Source organism: Brassica rapa, chromosome A07, assembly GCF_000309985.2.
Source record: "Brassica rapa cultivar Chiifu-401-42 chromosome A07, CAAS_Brap_v3.01, whole genome shotgun sequence".
NCBI lineage: Eukaryota > Viridiplantae > Streptophyta > Magnoliopsida > Brassicales > Brassicaceae > Brassica > Brassica rapa.
The window spans coordinates 15,906,874-15,932,497 of record NC_024801.2 but is presented as its reverse complement, the minus strand read 5'-3'; the positions used below and the strand labels follow the sequence as shown (position 1 = coordinate 15,932,497).

Genomic DNA, 25,624 nt, shown 5'->3' with positions numbered 1-25,624 from the left:
AATAGGAATTTTATTTTAAAAAGGTCCAATTTTAAGGGTGAACCTATCCAACATTAAAAAAGAACTTGGTCTACCGGATTGTAACTAAGCCCTAGCTCTACATTAGAATGACCTGGGCAAACTTAATTTGCAAATAGCAAATATACAGTCATATAGCAACATGTAAAGATTTAGTTTCCAGTCCTTTTCCGAAGCGCATACCACATTATATATCGATTATTCTGGTTGTGATTTCTTGATACGGATCCATTCATTGTAGTTCATTCCGTGAAAACAATTTCAATAACCACGTTCACATCATCTTCGTTGTTGCGTAGACCTCGCAGCCAATAGCTATTGGTGAAAAATGTGTCGTTAAGAGTGAAAAACTATAATAATGTAAATTAGTAAGGAGGGTTAAAAAGAGAGAAGGCACAAGCACCAAAACGGCGGCAGAAATGGGACCGCACGTGAGATGGACCTAGACAATGCCATGTGCGGGACCCATTAGCTAATGTATGTCTTTTTTTTACTTTTCGAACTCGTGACTTTTTCTTTGACTTTTCTCGACAACTTCGCTGGGACAGTCAAGTTTTTGCTGTCATGTTTTCCGCATTTCAGATCCCTAAGCCTTCTTCTCTCTTACAACTAACAAACCTTTATAACATTTGCACTTTCTTCTACTTATGTTGTCTCAACGAATTGAACTGTAACATAACACGATCAAAAGAAGAGTATTATGGTTGAATTAGATCTCCACCCACTCGAGATTTGGCCATTTAGTAACAAATTACATATATTTGGATAAATAGATGCCAATAAATGTATGAGTAAAACATTACCCCACAGAACACTGTATAGTTTTAATCATTTACTGTTCTGTCGATTTTCAAATATCAATTTCTTGTTCTGCGCACAAATGTATATACTATATATTATTAACATACGTGTGGGCGAGAGTAACAATGTTGAATAAAATATATGTGGTTAATTTTCAAAGCAACTAACTTTAAGTACAATTGAAGGCATCTTAAACCAAATATTTAATGGATCTTCCTCTGTAGACTGTACTAATCAAATAAGGAGTGAGGGGGAGACCAAATTATGAAATTCATGTAGATCCGATGGACAGTAAATACTCCCTCTCTTTCAAATTAGTAGGAGTATATATAATCTGAATTCTTATATTTTTTTTAAAAAAATTACAATTTATTCTTATTAATTAATCAAAATATTTAGAAAACTTCAAAATTCTATGTTTTTGATGTATTTTAAAAACATTTATTTTTGATAAATAGTGGGATTATTATGTTTAATTTGATTTTTTTTTCTTGCAGGAAAATTTTGTTGGATTAGAGGAAATATCTGAATGACAATATCTTGGTGGGATCTCTCGGGATTTCTTATAAACATATAAAGAATTTAAGCAACAGTTTAGGGAAGTTTTTGAAACAGTAACCTAGCTAATAGTAGCATTAAAGTTAAGTAACAAGAAAAAGTTGTTCCATAAAAAAATCAACTTTCATGAGGGATATAACTATATAAGTACCAAATGTAATTATAACATTTCAAACTTTTTTCATGAATCAATATTTAAACAAGCTATGAAATGTCAATTTAACAGAAAAAATCTTAGCCATGAAAAATGCTAGGCATTTTACACACATTTGCTCATAATATAGTATCCTCTTCAAACATATATAGCTTTTGTTAGGTATTCCCAAATAATATGTCAGGTTCTTTCATTAACATATACAACTCACAACCCAAACAAATAAAATTCAAGTACCAATTTCAGGAATTACTTTAAAAACTTGGAAATAGTTTGTTCCACACATAGAACCAAAGTACATCAAAACAAATTTAAAGACGGAGAATCAAAACTAGGATCAAAACATCTTCAATGCTTCAAGCGAAGATGCTAAGCTGACCGGTCTTAGTAGAAGAGTCTATACCATTTTCGCCATTCCTGATCCCGGTTATCCATGTCCTGCACATAACCGAAAGCCAAACCTAAATCGGTATTCCTTTTTTTTGGAACACAAGCCAAAGAAATATGCATAAGAGATAGGCTTACTTTCTCACGTTGTCGCCGCTTATGTCCATCTTGATCGTTAGTCGCTTCGTTGCTCTCATGAAATCACTGCGTTTTAAAACAGACAAGTTCAATCAATATCGAAAAATCGAAAAAAATGAAAACCTAACCGTTCGAGTAATTTAGAGAATTCTTGAGATATATGTACCTGAAAGGTTCGTCTCCAATGCGTTTTGTAACACCATTTGCGTCCCGGTACACAACATGAGTCAACAAATCGGACCTCTCTTCTATACCAAACATCTCGGCCAGTTTCCGGTACAACTCTTGGTACGAGCCAATAACCGAGAGATCGAGCGTTCGTCCAACATCCTCAGATTCCATGAAAACTTTACAGTGACCCGTCTCAATCCCCTGCAAACCGTAGTTCCATGTTAACCCACCTTTCTCCTCCTTCTCCGCCTCTTCTTCCAAAGCCCGTTTCCGGTTCATGACTTGCTGTTCGGTCAAAATAGGTTGACCGAACAGCAAGAACTGATGCGTCTTAACCGAACCGGACTTCTTCTTGTCCTGAACTAAACCAGGATTCCCAATTGTCAAAGAACACGAAATGTTATTATTAAACTCAGCGTCCCGAGTCTGACGTGGCACGACGATGTTATCGTAATGATGCCTGGGATTGAAACCGGAGAGAAACATCGCCGGAGAAGAAGAAGATTGTTGTAATTTGTTACCGGAGTGAAAAGTATTGAGATTGAGATCAGACAACAAAGACGGAGATGGTGATCCGAAGAGTTGTTGAGCTTGCCTGGCTCCCTGTATTCCCGCAGGAGCGTTGTTGTTGTTGTCATTGGTTGACAAATAACACATGGATTCGCCGCCGCCATTGTTACCGGCGGCGAATCCAGGGGAGAACATCGGAAACTTGGTACCGTCGAAAGGGAAATCGAAAGGCTGCGGAATCCTCAGCTTCTTTCTCGGGGAGAAAGGAGAGAGGTGAATCGCTGGCATGTTCGATACCAATTCGACTAACCACGGGCTAACCCGTTTCACGTTTTGCAGCAAGTCCGGTTCGTCCCAAGCTACCTATATAATAACGTTTAAAGCGTTTTCTAACGTTTGCGTTTTAGTAAAAGAAGAATTTGTTTTTTTTTTACCTGAAGGAGACGCCAAGGAGAATTAGGCCAACGGATTGGATCAGCGACTTGAACGGCGGAGACGGTACCCATGAACCAACTGATTCTCGAAGAGTCTTCCGTCTCAAACGCCATTTTGAAACGCATGCCGCTGCACCATCTTATCCTCATTGCTGATCTCACGTCGGAAGCCTTCACGCAAAACTCCGGCGTGCTCGCTCGCGGGTAGTAAACAACTTCGAACGCTTGTCCACACGCCGCACGCGCCACCGCTTCCGCGACCGCCTCCACTCTTACTCTCCCCCCAGGCGCGTTCGCGTCGTTAGCGTTCCCGCCGCCGCCGGTTGCGTTGCGTTTCATCATCATTAGCTTCGAAGTTGTTATCTCGTCGTCGCGGAGGAAGCCTGAGAATCCGGGGTAGGGATTATTGCTGTTGCTGTTGTTATCGCCGTTAGATCCGAGACCGCCGCGTTTAGCGCGACGGATTCCGACGCAGAGGTCGCCGGTTTCGGAGCGGAGGAAGACGATTGAGTCTCCGGCGATTAGCTTCTTCTGGTTGACGAAAGTGCTCCACCCGGTGGTTAGAAGATGACGGCGAGGCGTTCCTCTGTAGATATGCCGGAACTTCCAAGTCTCGCCGTGGATATCTTTGGCGATCACGGTCTGCACCGGAGGCTCCGCCGTGTAATCGAGCCGCGGAAAAATCGTCTCGGCGCAGTAGCGGGGGACGGAGAAACCGCCGCCGTTATTAGCGTCGGACTGCGTCAGCGTTTTGGCGAAGGACGCCGGTTTCTCGTTGCCGTTAACGTCGGGAGACGGAGTGAGACCGAGGACGGCGTCGTTTTCCAGATCCAGGTCGTTGCCGGGGAGCGGCAAAAGCGTAATTTTGGAGTAGACTTCGTCAGTTTCTGAGTCGGCGAGGAACTTCACGGAGGCGACGCGGCAGAGGATTAAAGGAGGGACGCGCGGCGCGTGGAAATCAGGAGGCGCGTGAGCGTGTTCGGCGTGGCCTTGAGGGAAGTAGAAGACGGTTGAATTGAGGGAAGGGATTTGAACCATTGATCCTGCACAAGCATGCCATAGCTGTGGATCCAAGCTTCTCTCTTGCTCCATTTTTACTGTTAAATAAATAAATTAATATATCCAAAATTCAGTTTTCTTTGTGAAAATAAAAGGGAAGGTGACGAAGAAATATATAAATGATGATAATCCCAATATTTATATTTGTCCTTACTGATAGAAAGATTTAGTCGTTTCGTGTTCCTTTTCAGACAAGAATATTAAAGCTTTCTTCAAGACATGAACATCAAGTGTTCTCACTTGCGCATAGAAGAAGAAGCGAGAGAGACAGAAGAGAAAGTGAAGTGAAAGAGAAATAAAGAGAAACAGCAGAGCTTGTGTTTTTTTTTTTTCACTTCAAAAGAGGTATCATAATGCTTTAATGGCCGATCAGATCACAGAGGAGCAATAATCAGGTACGGACAAGACCACAATAAATAATAAACACACTCCTTTTTAAATTGTTATTTATTTTCTCTCCCTTCTCATGATGTATACAGAACAAGAACCAAACAACCCGAGAGATTATCTCAACACATACTTTTAAACTGTTTTCTTTTTCCTTTATTATAACATGAAATGTTAAATTCGAATATACCAAAAAATGTTTGAAAGAAACCTGCAACTAACTTGTTTGTTTCATTTGCTCGGTACTAATTAGAAACTAATCGTAATCTAGAAATCAGAAACCATTTAATGACTGGTTATCAAACCTAACCATGGTTAGACCATTTTTCCTATCCTCTTTACCCATCTCTTTTCACCCATGGTAAAGTGAATAGTTCATACTGCTGCACTAGGGTAAAAAGATAAGATATGTTGATGAATGTAATTGGGAAATGGTGAAATATGTAAAGCAAATTTACTAAATGATATAACTGGTAGACGACTAGGTAAATAGTAATTAAGATTGTTACCCCTAAGAAAAGACATTTTTTTTATTTATTTCTCATCCTTTATTCTATCAAATTGACCTTTACCAAAACAAAATGTAATTCTAATGGAATGCTATTGGGAGATGATTTGTGCCCAGTTGACGAATTTTAAAACTGATAGATTTTAAAAGTTTTTTTTTTGTAAAAGAAGATTTTAAAAGTTATGTGGATTATGAAAATAATATATATATATATATATATAATTTTGATTTGTAAAATTCTGTAACCCTTTTTATAAATTGATATAGACCTCCACAATGTTATAAAACCGGTCTAGGCATCTAGACGGCAACAAATCAGGTAGAAATGAAACGATTTGTTCAAACCGTGTTTTTTTTAATATTGGTCTATGCATTAAAAAATGGTGTAGGGCGTCTGCCTAAACATTGATCATTTATAAGGCGGCTAACCACCTCCTAGCAATTTTTTGATCATTGGATTTTTATGGATTGTATTAATAGTTTTGTCATTCTTTTTGTAAAGTAAATTTATGATGTATAGCATGTTTATTTGTCATTTCGTAAAAAAAAATATTTGTTTAAAATAAAATAAGAAGGGTACATGTATAATTATGTTAATATGATCAGCTGAATACTATATATTAATAGTTTTAACTATATTCTATTTGTCTGGAAATTGTTATGCTATTTTATTTAATCACGAAAACATAATTAAAGAAAACAATAATTATACAATGAAAAATATAAAAATATAGAGGATGATGAATTATATATTTGTTAACAATAGTTATTTTGAAAATCTCATAGATTCGCATAGTATTTTGAATTTTTTATAATGAGTAATAAATGTAAAAGATTCATCTCTTAGTAACACTAGAGTTTGAATTAGAGAATCAAATATAAGTAAAAAAATTTGAATAGTAAGAAATTTTAAAGGATTTTATGTCAAACCAATAACAAAGGACTTTACCAAAATTTTAAAAATTTATATACCAATAGCAATGTAATCTCAAAAAGTTTATTAAAATTTAAGTGACAATACCAGCATTGTCTGGAAATTGTTATGCTAGTTTATTTAGTCAAAAAGAATTTATATTGAAATGACCAATTTGAATATTATTTTAGTCAAAATTTATTTTCGTTTATTTACTGGTAATATATGTTACCAACACCATTAGTGTAAAATTAAAACAGCATTGTTTCTTATAACATCCATAATTTTCATTTTAAAACAAAAAAAAATTGTCATGATTTCAAATTTATATGTTTTCAAAAATATACAAAGAGCCATCAAAACATCAAGTGAAATTTAAATGGAAGATGAGTTAAGTATAATATTTTGCATTCCTTAAGTAAAATTTTGAATGAATTTTAAAGCAAATTTCCAGATTTCACAATTTTCTTGAAAAATATCATCATACATTTTTGTCCCAAAAATTAATAATTATAAAATTGGTTTGAGTGATAAGAAAGCAAGATATGACTTTTTTATTACCCTCAATAAATTAGTAGTTTAGAGAGAGATCGAATTTGAGAAGAATACTCGAAATCATGATGTATGGACCGGGAAATAAAATTGGGGAGTTTGAAAGTTAAAAAGATGTCATTTGTTTGTTTTACTTGTTAGAATATTCATCTTTTTCTAAAAAAATAAACTATTTTAATAATTTACCCTAAAAGAGTAAATATAGTGTTGTTCTTTTTGTTTTAATTGATTCTAAGGGAATTTGGTAAACAATGAATGCATCTAGTATAAATTTCTTCCACAATTTTATTTTTGTATATCAATTTAACTAAATATTATTTAAATAAATGCTTTAATTTTTAAATAAGAATAATATTTCACATGATTGGTTCAAAAAATTTGCAATTTTTTTAAAAGGTTGACCAAAAAAATATTTTATTTTTAGATGAAATTTCAAATTTATTAATTTATAGAAAAAACTGACATTTAGAAAAGAATCAAGGTTATAAGAATATCAATAGAATTTAAAATTATGAAAGAACATAATTTATACATTAAAGACTATAGGATAATCTGGAACCATCTTTGTAGTACACATGCATATTTGTGCTGAAGGTTGTATTTTAGAGGCATGATCTGTATGATATGCTGGTACTGATCCGTAGATGTCTATTGCATGTCATGTCGCCTAGCCTTCTTCTCTCGCCATATATGGTAGATTGTCATTTGGAAAACCAGTTTGATCAAAACAAAGTGGAGTCGTTGAAGTCTAGGTTATTATACCATTGTCAGCGTCTATTGTTAACTCAGATTTGTTTGCGATTCAAATATTCCTCAAACCAGACTTTTTCAAACAGTGAAACGAGTGAGGATAATAAAAAATAATATAATTTCTTGTCTCATCCCTCTCCGCATAACTCTCACCCATGTGTTATACCCCAAAATCCTACACCCTACTCCGACCAGTTAGTATAATATGTACTAGATTTTGATATGTGTTTAGAAAACGCATATTTTTTTTGAATAAATAAAAATGTTTGATATCAATTAGTATTTGATTTTATTTACATTATTGAGTTACAAAGATGTAGTATATCGAAACAACAATTGCTTTTTATTTAAAACTATATCATTTATCAATTAGTTCATTTAAGATTTTTTTCTGTATGTTAAATTGTCATTTTTATATTTGTGTACATTTTAGAAGAGTTACATTTGTTGAATCGGTGAGACATAATACTCACTTATTTGCAGATTTTTGACTAATTTATTAATATATATTTGTAAAAACTTTAATAGTTTTAACAATGCTTACCTATCCGATCCAGACCCGCGGTCGAACCGGTAGATATTGTATATAATCCAGTTCGGATTTCGTTAAAATCTAATATTTAAAAACCAGATAAAATTTTGTTAATATACGACCCAACACTAGTTGATCCGATAAAAACCATATAAATTTGAAAAAATAAAATTAACATGATCCAAATTTTAATATAAATGTTTTTATTTGTGATTCTTTAAACTCAATTACGCAAATATATTTGAATAACAAACCAACTACAACATTGTGTGTATAGTTAACATAAACTTTTATGCTATAATGTTTTCTACCGCGGGTCTGATTAGTATAAGTTATAGCATTAAATGTTAGTATGCTAATTTCATATTTATTAATCAGAGAATATAGTTAGATTATTTTTTACTGTAATATCCATTTTACATTCCCTAAAATATCTCTTGTTTTCAATGTAAATAAAAAACAAGAGCATTGACTATCATATAGTTAGAGAAATACTCCCTCCATTTTTAATATAAATCGTTTTACAGCTATACACATAGATTAAAAAATCATTAATTTCTTATATTTTCTATACAAAAACATCATTAATTATTTACTTAACCACAATTCAACCAATAGAAAAATAGAAAATATATTATTAATGGTCAGACAACATTAATTATTAATAAATTTTACATTGAAAACCGAAAACGACATATAATTTATAACAAAAAAGTTTCTCTAAAACGACTTATATTAAAAACGGAGGGAGTATAAAATAAGACAAAAAAAAATATTTAAGTCTAATGTAATGGTGCAACAACCTTGTCTAAGTAGATTTTTTAAGAATCTTTTCTTTTTAATAGTATAGATTTTTTACCGTAATATCTATTTTACATTCCCTAAAATATCTATTGCTTTCAATGTGAATAATAAATAAGAGCATTGACTATCATATAGTTAGAGAAATATAAAATAAGACTAAAAAATTAGTTAAGTATAATGCAATGGTGCAGCAACATTTTCTAAGTAGATTTTTTTAAAACTTTTTCTTTTTTTAATAGTATAGATTCTCACTTTTATCCATTACCAACCTTGTGTATATATTTATTTATTTTTCAAGAAATACACATTATATAACTCATTTTAACTTCTTCCACATTTTGAAAACAGATTATCCTACTTTGCGGAGAATACAAATATATAGTTCCTAAAATGTTTTGTTCTGTGAAATTAGTTTGAAATATTTTAAATTCTATGTTTTATCGTTAGTGGATGGTCATTATGTATCTCTTCTCCCATTTTTAAGATGAGTGGTCCTGTTTTTAAAACAATTTACTAAATTTTGATTGATTCTATGTCAAAATAATTAATTTTATTTAATCTATTAAAATTGGGTTTTAATTTATAAGAAACTTTTAGTTGATGTGTTATTTACATAATATATCGAGGATATTTAAATTTAGTTTTAATCTTTTATTAAAGATATCAAAGTAATGTAATTTTTAGACCAATTAGTTGGTACGTATATTGTGAGAGTAGGCAACCAAAGTCCTCAAAATACGGAATGGATAATAAAATGTATTAAAACATTAAACTATAAAATATAAGATAATTGACTGAAAAGTTTATATCAACTATTTTATATATAGATTAAATTTGGTTTTATCAAAAACTGTAAAAATATGGTGAAATAAAAACATATACACATCACTGTTACAAATTAAAAAAAATTAGCCTAGACATTTTTGATCTCTAAACCCAATACATAAATGAAATAACTAGATGAAATACATACATGCCACACATTTATACTCCTAACTAATGTTAAAACTATAAATCTATTGTTATTAAATTATAATAAAATCATTTCAGTGATTAGTGAATATGTTATATAAAGATAATATGTTTTTTAACAAATGTTATTGATTGTAAATAGCCTACGCTATGCTAAAGTCAACTCTAATGAATCTCTTTTTTTGAACAACTATTCTAATGAAAATCAAAAACATTAAATTTGGTATAACTTTATTTTTCTAGTGAAACTTTAAAATAATACTATTTCCTCAAATTTGGTTTTATATCAATAGTGTTACATTCCGTACTAACCATTTAAATAATATTTTATTTTTAATTTATTAATATGATTAAATTAATTTTATTAATTAGTTTAAATTCTTAAAAGTAAACATATCACAACATTTGTATTCTTATTTTCACATAATTAACGTTAAGATTTTTATTTATTTTTACTTTATAATATATCTACATTACTATTTATTAAATATTTAAACTTGTAATTAAAAAAAGTATTTTTTATTTTTATTTTTACTTATTTTTATTAAATATGATATATATATTAAATATGATATATATATTAAATATGATATATATTTCATTATTTATTAAATATGATATATATATTTATTAAATAGTTCAAATTTGTAACTAAATATGCTAAACCAAGTTTTAAACATAATATAATTTATGAATGATTGTATATATTTAATTTATCAATTTTATTCTTTATTCAATGGAGGATTGCTAAATTACAAATAAATAATACTTAATAAAATTAAAATTTGATAATATAACAATATAAAATAATATTTTGATGTGAAATTTAGTGTTATGATTTGAAATTAGAAATTAAATCAAACACCAAATACCAAATTTAATGTCATGATTGAAGTTGTCTTTAAAAAATCATACTTGTTTTCAAAACTAAATGATTACATGTCAAAAATAAATTACTGAAATATTAATCAGATATTGTTTAAGATCCACTAAATAATAATTATGTTTCATTTTAATTGTCATTTTAGATTTATGCACGCAGATTAATAAAACATTTAATTTTGAATATTTTCAAAATAAAAATACAATTACCTATACAACTAACCAGATTTCAACCAAAAGAAAAATAAACTTGAAAATATTGTTCATAAATTTTACATTAAAATTCTAAAACACACTTATATTTTTGAGAAAAAAAAATTTTACCACAACAGTTAAACTGAAATGAAAGAATATATAGAAGGAGATTGAGTGATTTATTATGATCCACCGCGACATCATTAAAAAAATTACGAACTGTCTTAATGATGTCATAAATTAAAATATAACATACGTGGGAAGGGGTTGACCCGGAGATTAATACGCGGCTGCTTTTTTTGTCACAGTATACACGGCTGTTAAAATGGATTTTTGAGATGTACTCGTCCGATTGTTTTGTCAGGCTTACATCTGCCAAAGATAACCTTACACGTCACACCCCAGCTCTATCAATTTTAGTTCAAATCTTTGTGATTTTCACCTGTTAAAATTTAAAACTAGTTTTCTAAGATTTAGAAAGGTAGTTTTATCTTGTTTAAAAAATGGGTTTTATCTTGTAGTTTTTGGTTTTTGTTTCTATAAAATCTATTTTTCATCCAATCAAGATTTTCAAAAAATGGATTCCCTAAAATATAGAAAAATTTGTTTTTTTCAAATAAATGTTTTCTTAATACAAAAACTAAAAACAGGCTTTTGACTATGGTTTTCAGTTTTCTTTCTTTCTATTTTACCCATTAATATAGGAAAATATATAAAAATGCTAATTACTATAAAAATAAGGTATTGTAAAATTCAAATCTGTGTTCTATTGTGACAGTGGGTCTATTATATTCACAGGCTGTCAAGAAAAAAAAATTGAAAATTGGTTAATTTAAAATAATTAGTATATACACAAGCATCAATTTTATATCTATGCTAATTGAAACGAACACTATATGTAATAAAACTAGTAGAGTGTGAATGATATTCTAATGAAATCAATTTTTTTTTTAATTAATTGATCTTCATAAAAAAATTGCTTTACTATAGTGAACTACACAGTAACTTATATACAATTTTATACCTATCAATAAAATAAATTTAATAATTCAAAATTAATTATTAAAATAATATGTAAATATTACTGTTAATAAATTTTGTATTATTCAGAAAAATTAATTTCATAATTTTACTATTTCATGCATATAAACTATAAGACTTTATAACCAATATAGTTCTTAGTATATAAAAATATTTTTCAAAAACTTGTCAATAAAATAAAACTAAATCCCGAGTCAGTGGTCGGGTGGCGTATGGCGTTCCAAGGTTCCTTAAGGGACATGAGTTCGAATCTATCGCCACTCAGATTATCCTGATTTGTGGCACTTGCCGCATGAAGTTTCCGTCAACGTAAACCCGGATGCAATGCCTCGTGAGATTAGTCCGGCTTCGGTCCGGGAACTCCATAATATAAAAACAATAAAATAAATAAATTTATAAAATAAAACCAGTTTTATGTAAAGTTAAGTTAAGTTCTTAAAAATAATAGACAACTACTATAATTAAATAAATTAATAATCAAAACTTTAAAGAAATGAAAAATATACAGAAAAAAATAATATTAAAAATTAGAAAAAGAAAAAAAAAGAAAAAAAGAAAAAAAAACAAATATCAAAAATCAAAAACCAGAATCTAAAATCACCATTCATGTTTTTGAAAAAAAAACTAAAAGTTACTGCAAAATCAAAAACCAAAAACTAAAAACTAAAATTCAAAAACTAGAAACTAAAAACCAAAATCTAAAATCTAAGTAAACAATCATCACCTTAGTTGAAATTGTACGTAAGGCTCTTTCTCTATGTATATGAGAAGAAAAAAGCTAAAGCTACGGATGCATAGAGTTGTTTCTCGAGTTTTTGGTGTTTGTTTTGTAGGATTTTTATTATTATAAATTAAAATTAAAACAATTATTTGGACTAAAATAAATTCGTCTATAGTAATTTTTATAATGGGACTATTAGCGTTTCTATTTTCCCAAATCATCCATCCATCATTCAACTCGAGAACGGATCCATACTTTTATGAGTTTTCTTCTCGCCACTTTCTATCAAACAACGACCTATGTAAGATGGAGGATTTGTCGATTTGTACTAATTTAGATAAAATTTTGATGTCAAAACAAATTAAAGAAAAATTATAAAAAGGTTTAATATAAAATGTACATAAAAATTTTTGTACGTTCGTTTTCAAAGGATGACCAAACAAAGTCGAAAAAGAACGAGCAAACCAAAAATATATAATAGTATAGAATAAATGGACATGAGGAAGGGAAAAAACAAAAGGATCAACTAATACATGACTTCTGAAAAAAAAACATTAATATCATCGACAAGACATGCAGTTTCTTTGTCTTTCTAGTGTATTTCAGCCATATATTCTACATCATATCTCGAATACACACACACTGATATATACATATAAACGTGTATATAAATGCATATATAATTAATAAATGGACATGACATTGCCAAAAAGAAGGAAAGAAGCAACACAAAATTAGAATGGTAAGTAAATGATGTGTTGGTGGGTTGTCTTACATTATGCTTTATGAATGGTCCATTCCTATCTTAAACTCACCTCTGTTCTTTGTTTTTCCCTGTTGTTAAAATCTTAGTCTTCTTCACAAACTATATACACTTAGTTTTCTTGATTTGTGCTCAATTTGTCTCTGCGCACGAAAACTTGGGTGTAATTAGTATCTAATGGAGTAAAACGGTGGGAAATAGAGAAAAAATAAAAACAAAATCCAGAGTAAAATTTTCCTCCCGGTTAATGTAAAGGAACAAATTATTCTACTTTTACTTTCTTTTAGCGTAAACAAGGTAAAAATATATTTTACCTGATTGTACAAAAGTGGCGTAACACATCAGAAATATTTTTTACTCTATTATTTTCTCGTCAATTGTGCTTTGCAATCCCACTTTTATACTTCTTCAGTGTCAACAATCTCACATACAATTTGACGTTAACAAGTAATTTTAAATCCAATGTTGAAGATAATTTATAAAAAAAAATTGAGGAATTAATTGATGAATGGAAAATATATTGACGAATTTGTATATAAAATTGAAATTTAGTAACGAACGGGTTGACTTATACACTTCTTAGAGAAAATATTAGATGTTGAATCATACATGAATACGTTTAAATGACCCATTAAGCAACAAGAAATCTTAAAACTTGGTTATTAGTAATTATTACAGTTGAAAAGGGTTATTAATAATTACTCACATGTGGAAACCCTCTAGTCCAGTGGTTTGAGTAAGAGTTCATTAATGGTTCTATACTAGGAGATATGAGGTTCAAACCCTAGAAAAACGCAAATTATGCAGATCATGAAAAAAAGTAGTTACAAGATGTCTTCAGCATGGTGCAAGGACATATCATCGAACATAGATCTCATAGAGCGGCTCAGAGCGATGCAGTCAGACGTGCATTCTCATATAATGGTAGAATTGCCGGCTGTAAAATCGTCTATATAATATTTCTCATCGTTGTAATAGCATAATTAATCAGACGTTAAAAAAAAAAAGTAATTACTCACATAAAACATATACAGACTATCGAACATATAAACATTTCCTAACCAGAATTTTATTATATTCGACTACTATAGGTAAACCTGCAAAGCAATTTGTACTACCGTACAATCTTTCTGGATTCAGAAAGTACCATTAAAATTAGGATATATGTTGCCTTCGGAAATATTTGTCAATCTACTATTCAAAAATCTTTATAGGTAAATGTTTCCGTGATCAAAAATAAACTTGTATGCTATTTCATAGATATATAATATTTCCGTAGCAATATTTTCTGTCATTATAGTTCTGAGGAATAACATACTAATTTAAAATCTTAAAGTAGTAATATCAATAAATGTTTTGAACTATATTTGTGCTGTCTGGTCAGCCGCTGAGAAAGTGAATATATCAAAGTTAGTACTGGAAATTTTGTGATTATTTATGATTTTCTTACTTAGAAGTCTTTATATCTGTTGTTCAAAAAAAAAAAAGAGGTCTTTATATCAAAATTAAGTCTTAACTATATTTGTAACTTTTAGTTTAGCTTAAATCACCTGTAACGGAGGATTGAATTTTCTTCGGTGTACTGATTGTATCGTTCTGCCTGATGCCTAGAGATGGTAATCATGGATTTGGACCGCAGACATGACCCATAAAAAACTGTCACGGAATGGTATTGGGACGAAGTTTTCTAGGCCCGTAAATTTGCAGGCATCACGGGACGGATTTTTGCGGGACTGGATTTTTTACGAGATGAGCCGAAAAGTGAGAGAGTGAGAAAAAAACGATTTTTTTGACTTTTCCCCTATAAAACATAAAGAGTTCTGGCGATGACGATTCAAGCTAAGGTGATGATGATTCAAGATCCGGCGATGACGACTCCAGCTCCAGCGATGACGATTCGAGCTCTGGTGGTGTTTTGATTTGGTTTTCACTTTTTATTACACACAACTATGAATTGATTTATTACAATGTGGGATTTCTTGTTTAAGTTGATTGATTTTATTTTCAGTACTATGAAATGGTGTTTTTCTTAAATTAAATTTGGTTACAATGATATGGTTTAGGAGAAAAGTTAGTTGTATATCATGTCACTTGTATAATTTGACAAAGTGATTCATGATTTTTTTTTTAAATCCAAAGAATTACGAAAAGAGATGGTTTGTTGAAGACATACAACATTTGAACCAAGTTATTACAAAAACAACTACAATCAGATTCAAACTTAATAAAATCTTATGCTGATAACAAAAAAAAAACTTTTAACTCAAGATTGCAAACACAAACAGAGCTTTATGGCATTGATTTTGATAAGACTTTAGTGAAGCTTAATGAGCTCTCTTCAACTCTCTTACACAACTTTTCCACTTGAACATTCATGAAAGAAGTTGTAGTAGGCGGACTGATAAGGAGGCATCCCGCGGGATGGCCCGCGAATGCCTTATATATTCAGCGATACGGGTTTGGGCCGGCATTCTGAAGACAGCAGTCCGCAGGGGACACGCCCGCTGTGACCCGCTCAATGACAAACCCGCCGCGGTACGGGATGGGACGAGAAAGATAAACCTGTTTGACATCTCTATCGATGCCCTTTGGGGAAGAAATGAATAAAATATATTTTATTTAAAATAAAAAGTCTTAAATATATCTATTATTTAGGAAAATATTAAGTAGGATGGGCACAAAGAGTATATCCAAAATTTTAAAAGTATATCTGAGGATAATCAATTTTCAATTCGATTTGATTTGTAACTTTTTCATATTTGATATTTTGGATATCAGAAAATTAGCATTTTTACTAGATACCTGATCTGATCCATAAAAAGTAATAAAGAAAAATATAAAAATAATAATATTTCATTAGTTTTTTAAAAAAATTACACTTTAAAAGTTTTAGTAAATAAATAATCAATTTAGTGAATAAAATATTATAAAATTATATAAATACATGAACAATGATATGCTATCTTTTTTTTTGAACAACTACAATGATATGCTATCTAATTATACATATGTATATATGAATATAACGGATCGGATATCCGTTGGAAAATATTTTAGTGTTTGCTATTTAGTCCATCTTTAACAGATAATAAATATTAGTATTTGATTTGATTTGTAAAATTACTAATATTTTTATATTTTGAATCAAACCGACACAAATAATGTATCAAATCAAATTAACAAATATTTTGCCCATCCCCCCCTCCAGATTACGAAGAGAGTATATATGTAGAGTAGAGAGTGATGGTTGAAAGACATGAGATGTGACAAAAGAGAAGATGGGTGTAGTTAAGTTGTTGCGTCACTGTCCACCAAACCTTCCAAATCAAACAGAAGCGTCACTGCTCAGACAACCAAACCAAACTACCCAAACGTCCCTTTCGATGTTTCACCATCAACTGCTTAAACCACCATTAACTCCTTTCTCCCAAAGTATTCTTTTATATATTCAAAGCTATTTAAACACAAACATATCACAACTAAGCTGAATATATACAATTATAAATAAATATGTCAGTTATGATAATTATTATTGAATAACCTTTATCTGCAGGTGGTAAAATTATGATAATTATTATTTGATTTAGAATGGAGTAAAAAATTATTCCGATGTATTACTCTGTCTTTCACCAATATAATTTTTTTTAAATTAAAATATGTTTTCAAGAAAAAGTAAAATATATTTTCATTTACTCCAAAAAGTAACAAAAGTGGTGAAATCTATTATTCTAAACAAATTCACAAAAATATTTTATTCTAGGTTTTGCTTCTTTCTTTCCTTTGTATTTCACTTTTTTATTTTCATCTTTTTACTCTGTTAAATACCAATAAAAACCGTAGAAATTATTAAGACTGATTTTCGAGACGGATATGAAAAATAATTGATTAATTATAACATGTAAACTATAAAATTATTATATTTGAAACAGTTATATAAACTTTTAGATATATGATTAACTTTAAAAATGTATACAACTAATGATATAATATATATATATATATATGCTTATAAAATTGAAAACAAGCATCCGTGAAACTGCGCGGATCAAGATCTAGTTGTATGTTTAAAAGATGTGATATAACCGTCTATTGTGGTTTCAAATACCATGCAAAGCTGTCTATTGTTATAGATCATCTACTAGATTTTAACATGATTGCATGAGGTATTTTTATTTTTATTTACAAGTTATGTTTTTTTCTTTGACTATACAAGTTATGTTTTAAACTTACAATTTCATGATTTAGTGATATTTTATAAATTTTGGTTATAATATTATTATTTTTTCTTTGAGTAATTTATTTATATGAGTCTTGAAGCGATGCATATTTGTTACAACTATAAATATTATGCAGATAATTTATCAAAAAATTGTGTTATGCGCGGATACAATGTTCATTTTCATAGCATCGACATTGTTATTCACAGCTATATTTCATTTTTGTAGTGATACATAAATTGTTTTTTGAAAAAATAATTAAGAATGTATTAAGTGTCTTTCAAAAGTGTGTATATTATAAGACGGACGATGGATAATTTTTCGGTTGATATGTTTCTTAAATGGATAATTATTATACTAATATTTATTTGAAAAAATGTAAAATGTATAATAATAATTAAAGTTATTTAAGTAATGTGTTCCAGTAACCCGTTTTGTAAACCTTGTTCCTTATACGTTTAACGTTATAGTGCATAGTGTTTGACTTTGAAGTAAAAATATATGCACATAACTTATATCTAGTGTGATTTGTAAATTTTGGTTAGGTTAAGTGTTAACCAAATTAACAGATTTGGATGACCGAGGTTTTTGTATATAATATTTCAAATAATATTACATGTGTTGTTGGATAAGTTCAAATTTAAATGATAGTACATAAGAATATGATTCTAAATTAATATAGTAGATACTTTTATAAAAACTTTAGTTCAATGAAGTAGATTAGTTAAACAGATAATATATAATCTTAAACTATAAAAATATTAGTTTTTTATATAATTTCCAATTAAATATTTTTTTTCTTCCAAAGTGTCGATATAATAAAAGTGTTTGTAAATATTTATCGTATATGGATAGGTTTTATATCCAATAATTATTTGAAGTAATGTGAAACATATAAAAATATTTAAAGTTGTTATAAGTAATGCAATCCAATAACCCGTTCTATAATCGTCGTTTTTATGCACTCATTATAAGAGTGTAAATAGTGTTTAACGTAGTAAAACTTATAAATAGATTTAAAATTTACATACTGATACATATGCAAATAACTTAAATATATTGTGGTTGGTAAATTTTTGTTAGGTTAAGTGTTAATCTAAAACAAAACATTCCGATGACCAAATTTTTTAGTAATCAAATTATATTAAATATATTTACAATCCAGTTGGAGTGTATATCATTGGTTCAATATCGGATTATACCAAATGGTTAACCATATGGTCTCATTGTTTTAAATAGAGGTTTACATCAAAAAGATTTTTTATCTCTTTATTTATTTATACCGTGTACTAAGGCTTTGATTGCAAATATTAAAAAGGTAGCCAGAGCATGTCTACCGATATATCGTATGCTTTTTGCAGACGATAGTCTTCTCTTTTGTAAACTTCAAAAAGAAGAATGTTAAACTATTCTCAGAATTTTAAAGGAGTATGAGATAGTATCAGACCAACTCATAAGTTTGATAAGTTTTCGATTCAATTTGGGCACAAGGTTCAAGAATCAGCCAGACATGAGTTGAGAGATATTTTGGATATCCCGAATTTTGGAGGAATGAGAACTTAGCAAGGACTACCAAAATTTTTTGGGAAATCCAAAATTCAAGTTTTTAGTTTTGTGCAAGGTAGGCTAAATAATATGATCAACGGTTAGACTTTTAAGTTTTTCACAAAAAGAAGAAAAAAAGTGATCATCAAATCAATGGTTTTGGTATTACTAAATCATGTGATGTCTTGTTATCGTTTACCTAAGGCAACCGTAAAAAAACTGATAAGCGCAGTAGCACAATTCTGATGGAGTCCAGGGAGAAGCACAAGAAGAAATCATGGGACAAAGTATGTGTTAATAAAGAGGAAAGAGGATTGGGGTTCAAATATATTACTGATTTCAACACAGCGATGATTGGTAAACAGTTATGGTGTTTGATAGGGAAGACGAACACTTTATTTTTTCGAGTTTTCAAAGGTCGGTATTACAAGAACGCATCACCCTTGGAACTGATTTGTTCATATTCTCCGTCATATGGCTGGCGGAGTATCATATATGCTAGATCTTTGGTAAGCAAAACACTAATCAAAAAGGTAGAATCAGGATCATCCATATCTGTATGGAACGATCTCTGGCTCTCAACCACTCGCCCGAGACTAGCTAATAAAACCAACACAACTATTACCCAAACCTCAAAGTGGAGACTCTCATTGATTCTACTCCATGTTCTAAAACGCGGTCACCGCGGCCACAAACGCGGCGGTTAAGCGCTCCACGACTCTTAAGCGTCTTGATTTTGCTATACTCGGCTAATTATACAGAACACTTAGAAAAGTTAATTTTTTTGTTCTTTTTGAGTTCAAAATCAATTGCTATATGATAGATCTGTGAGTTTAATGTGTAAACAACAAAAAGTAAGCACAAGATTTAAGGACTATGTATTTTTTAATGGCGGTCGCAGAAGGTTTACAGTAAACGTAAACCCTTAAAAAAGGAAGACGAAGCTAAAAATTATGATTATGCCCTTCACATTAAAAAAAGAGAGCAAAAAGCGTTGTTGCTGCGTTTCGAACACGAGTCCCGACAGTACTTAGGGAAAGCCGCATCACCAGACCATACTAACTTTTCAGAATTGTTTACTTCAAACGCTTAAAACTTAAAAACTAATCTGCGATTAATCTACGATTAATCCCCGCTTTTTTCATTATACGCTTGGCCCAAGCCGAGTGTACGGATAACTCCTAGCGAGTTTCCGAACAGGGATTCTACTTTGCAAACTTGGAACTCGCAGGCACTCCGGACTTTAATGGATCCACATGATGTAAAAATTATAGAAAATATACCACTGAGCAGAACCCAGATGGTAGATAGAGATGGCTGTCATTTCACAAACAATGGAAAATATATGGTTAATCAGGATATCAGGTAGAACGGATTTATCCAGACAGGAAAAAACCACAGTTAATATTTGGACCCACAGTGAATGTATTGAAGGCATTCTTCTGGAAAATACGGTGCCCTCCAAAGATAAAACGTTTTCTATGGCAATTGGTGACAAGGTGTGTAGCAGTCAAGAAGAATCTGCAAGCGCGAGGGATAACTGGAGATATATGCTCTACAAGATATGAAGCCGATGAGGAATCGATAAACCATGTGTTTTTTGAATGTCTGCTAGCGCTTCAGGTTTGTGCTCCTTGAAAGATACCATCAAATCCAGCTATTTTTCCAACAAGGTCTCTCTTTACAAACATGGATCATCTCTTCTAGAGAGTCTTCCCGCAGTTAGATGATCATCAGTTTGCATGATACTATGGTACATTTGGAAAGGAATGCATCATAAAGTTTTTAGTAATGTGGAAATTGATCCCAGGGACACGCTTAAATTGGCAGAAACAGAATCAATACTCTGGGCTGAGGCACATATAGTGAGTGAACAAAGGACAGTATCACACGTAGAGGTTACGTCTTTACCGCCAATTCGAGGAAGATGGTGTTTCACAGATGGTTCCTAAAAAGAGAATGATATTCTCTTTGTACAGGATTGGTTCAACACTTTAGAAGGATTTGATGGGCTAGTGGAGGCGAGGAATGTTCGGACTAGTTTCTGTCCTCTTCATGCGGAGATGGAAGTACTACTCTAGGCAATATAATGTATGAGGAACTTACTTCAATTTCAGGTTAAGTTTGCTAACGGATTGTTCTCAATGGGTGAAGATGGTTTCAGAACAAGAATAATGACCAGCTTTTGCAAGTTATTTGAAAGATATTAAGGTCCTGGAAGAAAGTTTCCTACGATCAGAGATCATCCATGTACCAAGAACGCAAAATTCAACGGCGGATAGCCTAGCACGCAGGAAGCAACCGTCTTTTGTCGTTCACATGGATCAATATTAGGGCTGGGTTGCGGGTCAAACCCGCCCCATTGACCCCTGGGTTTCAAAAAAAAATTTGTCAAAATATCCAACCCACACAGTCCGCAGACAAATATATTTATATCCGCACCCACCCCGCTTAATTCTAGGGGTAACCAGCGGGTTATATTTTTTTTAAAAAATAATTATGTAATATATATTTTTTTCTAAAAATACTAAAAATAATATATTTATAAATAAAATTTTATATATTTTTAAAATTTTAATTATTATTTTTAAAAATTACCGTATTTTCTTTAAAATATACTTTTTAACAAAAACTATACATTTTTAACAAAAAAATATCTTTTTAATTTTTTTTAAAAAAAATTGCGGGTTGGCGGATACCCGCGATTCAAAGTCCACCAATCCGCATCCGCCCCGCATAAAATGCTCATGCCCCGCACCCGCGAATTGATTTTTTCAAATTGGTCGACCCTCACCTCCCCTGTGGTGGGTCAAACTGGCCGGGCCCGCGGGTGAAGACTCATATTCCCAGGCCTAATCAATATATTTCGGTTTGATTTACAGAGTTTGTATGAGTGTGTATAAGTTGATGACAAAGAAAGAACTATTATAAGTTTTGTTGGACCATTTAAATTTTAAATGATAAACTTTATCAAAACATAAAAATAGAACTTTAAATTAGTAGAGTATATATATATCGCAAAAAAATATGTAGGATCATTAGTTGAAGATTTATATACTGCGGAAAATTTTGAATCATAGTCATTGTTCATCATGATTGTATATGATGCATATAGTTAATCCATTAATCATCATTTGTAAGAACATAAAAAATCTCTAATTAAACAAAAGTCATTGTTAAGAACAGTTTTATTAATTTTCAAAAAGAAAAATTATCAATTTTTTTTTGTAAGACGCAAGTGTATTCTGGCCTTTTGGAGATTGAAGAAAGGGAGAAAAAAAAAACTAATGGCGTCTCGACAAAAGATAAGATAAAATTCGTGGCTTATTTATAAAAGTGGGCCAAACGAAAAGTATTTGGGCCAAAGGACAAGGACATAGCGGAGCTATACTGAGCCAGACGCGTACATAAATCACACACTTAACAACTCGTTAACTTACGCTCGTGACAGCTAGAGACAACTAACTTCAAAACGCTTTATTAGTGTAGTGGGTCTGTTTTGTATGAAAGTTGACATGTTATTGCTGATCTGGCACATATCTGATGTAAACGTGGCATCATCATCGCGGCTAACTTTGTCGCCCACGTTATGTCCTTTCTCTGTTACCCTATTAGCTGAAACATGATTGGCCAACTGATTCCATTTATATCTTTACATCTTTTTCTGTTTATTTTGTCAACTCATCTCTTGTGATTTCCTATTATTATTTTTTGTTTCAAGCAATGATGATGAAAAAGATTCTTAGCTCCTAAATATAAGAGAATGGAACAAGATTCTTTCATTTAATTGATTTTTATTATATTTGTTGTCAACATCTTAATGATTTTAGGATGTAACTATAATTTATCAATATCAAAATAATAGAAGTTAACTCAAGCAAGATGGCGCAGTGGTTAACTAGGTCGAGTATTTTGGGTGTGCATAAATTCCCTAATGTTATTGAATCGTATTGCTTAATTTATGCTAAAATATGCTCGCCTAAAAATAAGCAATGTTGATTTACTATTCGCCAGTAACATCTACTCTAAATAAAATTTAAAGTATATATAGAGATGTAGCCACCACTTACATAATATTCACATGTCATATATTTTCAAAACATTTGTCTGGGTGTGAAGTGAGATTGGAAAGACAAATCACACATAATTCAGCTTATGGGTAAAAAAAAAAGAAACCACTCGGAGTTGTAAGTGTTTGTTTGAGCATGCTACGCCATTCTAGTTGTCAACATACTGGATCAGATTGCAAAGACATGATTTTGATGATTAAAAACCTTAAATATGGCCAAGTTTTTTTATTAGAGTCAAAGGAGTTTGCAAAATTACAAAAAAATTGTAAGCCTTCAACATTTCTTGTATATTTCGGATGCAAACTGCAATTGTTGATTCATTAGTTAGAATTGTTAATCTATTTTTTCGGATCACTTTTGTTTAAAAAATAGAATAATTTTTATGTCAATTTTTTTTTAAACGCTTAATGACTCAAAACCGATATTGTTATGAATCTTTACTCAAAAAAAGACTATAAAAATATATGTGATTGGTTATAACTTTTGTTTGAAATACTGACCACAAGACTCGATACTAATTCTTTAAAAATAGTATAAGTTCATGTATATTTATTATAGGTTAAAATGATTTGTTATAAATTTTTATTTGAAATATTGGACTTGGAAATGTGCTATCCATTCCGGATTCGAAACCTATTTTTTATTATGGGATATCTAATTATCTTGTAAAACAGTCATGCTTATCTATTACTGGTAAATTGATCTCTTAAGGATTAGTATGAACCTCAACATGATATATTGACACAAAATACTCGGTAATACCAAAAGAAATAGTAAGAGTCTTGTACATTTATTGTATATTTTTATTGTGTACATTTATTGTATATTTCACGAAACTAGTCGAATAGCTAGCTATCAACAATAATCGATGGTACAGAACAAAACATATATAATTGGATATTTTAAACAAAAAAAATATAATTGAAGATAAGCTGGGCCATAATAATTGATGTTTTTGTTTTCACTCAACTCTTAAATGATTTTGTTTTTTGTCCATTAACAAATAAATATAAAATAAAATAAAAAGAAATAATAAATAGATGAAGACAAAAGAAAAGAGAGATGTGTATCAGTGAGGGATAAAGGGGCCCACAAGAAGAGGAAGACAACTGAGTCTGAGGAATCTGTGTCGTTATGTCTTCAGATTCAGATGACACCTTCTGTTTCATCTGTCTTCTTCTCTCATCTTTCTCATTTTTTCTCTAACATATATATACATTTCTTTTCTTTTTTCGTTCTTTTTTCTTCTTTAACTTATAGTATCTATTTTTCTTGGCCTCATTATTTTACTGACCTTAAAACTAAGTTGGAAAATTAATAATTCATTTGACATATACAATCTAATAATACTATGCATTTCAAATATGGTTTCTGATTCATTTTGACAAAAAATTTTAATGAAAGCAAGGGGGAAGAATTAATATACAACACGAATAAATTGGTTCTCATAGAGAAACTTGACCGATCAGCAACCAACACGTGTTGGGTATTCAAAATTTAGGACTGTGAATAGATTTCTTATGATCAAAGGATCGTTTCTCCTCGCTTGTTATGCAAGGGATTGTGATTTTGTTGGTCGCTGGTTGATCCTCATGCGACAAATGCGCTTGTGCGGTTGGTGGGCTTTGTTGTTTGCCTTGAACCCAACTCATATATGTCAATGTTATATAAACTGCAAACCCAAGTTTACATTTTCAGCCCAAATTTACATATGAGACTATTCTCTTTATTTATACACATATCCAAACACAAATGACTGATGTATCGATTTTCCAAAACCTTTCCAGTTAACTGTATTCTTCTTAGTTTAGGGTTGCGACTTTGTCATAGTTTAACTATACATGTGTATGTTGGAATCACCCAAATTAGAAAATTATTTAATGAAATCTGGACAAGATTTTAGTACGAAAGCCAAAAATCTTACATATTGACTCCCATGAAGTGCGGACACCTAGTATTACATATCTCTAGAATCAAGTGTAGAAGGTAAAGACGAGATCCCTTCAAACCGAAAGCGTTTACCGGACGTGTAGCCAATTTAACGACACTTCATGTCATTTTGATAATGATAGGAGTTGTTAATGGAGGCACTGAAAAAAACAATTAACCATGTTATCTTTGAATGTTTAGTTTGAGCTCTTTCGGAGTTTTCCAAGTATATTTAATTATATCAACATGTGAATGTTCTATTTGGAGAACATAAGTCTTCCTGATTTACAAAGCGATATATATCCATGGATCAATTGTTAAATATGAAAGAAAGAGAACGCAAATGTTTTTAATGAAAACGAGATATCCACTAGTGAACAAACTTGCCTTATTAGAAGTAATTTTTTTAAACAAAATCGTAAACCAAAAGATTCGATCCCTTTCACTGAAAACGCCATATGACTTTCTCCCTTGGCCCCCTTAATCCCAAGTATTCCCAACCCAAATCAGTGCTTCTTAGGTTGATCATGGATCAGTTAGTAGATTGGAATGGTGTTTTAAGGACAACATGCATGGAATGTCGCATGTTTGGTTCCAACAAATGTCGTAGGAG

At 30.8% G+C, this 25,624-nt stretch overlaps 1 protein-coding gene and 1 long non-coding RNA gene across 2 annotated transcripts; one reads left to right on the top strand and one right to left on the bottom strand.

Annotated features, from left to right (window-relative positions):
- Positions 1-1,661: 1,661 nt before the first annotated feature.
- ARF10 (auxin response factor 10) lies at positions 1,662-4,718 on the bottom strand. Its single transcript, XM_009105430.3, has 5 exons — positions 4,385-4,718; positions 3,172-4,268; positions 2,223-3,100; positions 2,057-2,122; positions 1,662-1,969 (listed from the first exon to the last, which is right to left on the bottom strand). Exons 2-5 carry the CDS (start codon positions 4,261-4,263, stop codon positions 1,888-1,890), a joined length of 2,118 nt encoding a protein of 705 aa, XP_009103678.1. The 5' UTR covers positions 4,264-4,268; positions 4,385-4,718; the 3' UTR covers positions 1,662-1,887.
- Positions 4,451-24,121, top strand: LOC117126440. The gene is made up of 2 exons (XR_004449002.1): positions 4,451-4,625; positions 4,710-24,121. It is a non-coding gene; the product is annotated as an uncharacterized LOC117126440 (long non-coding RNA).
- The last annotated feature ends 1,503 nt before the right edge of the window (positions 24,122-25,624 follow it).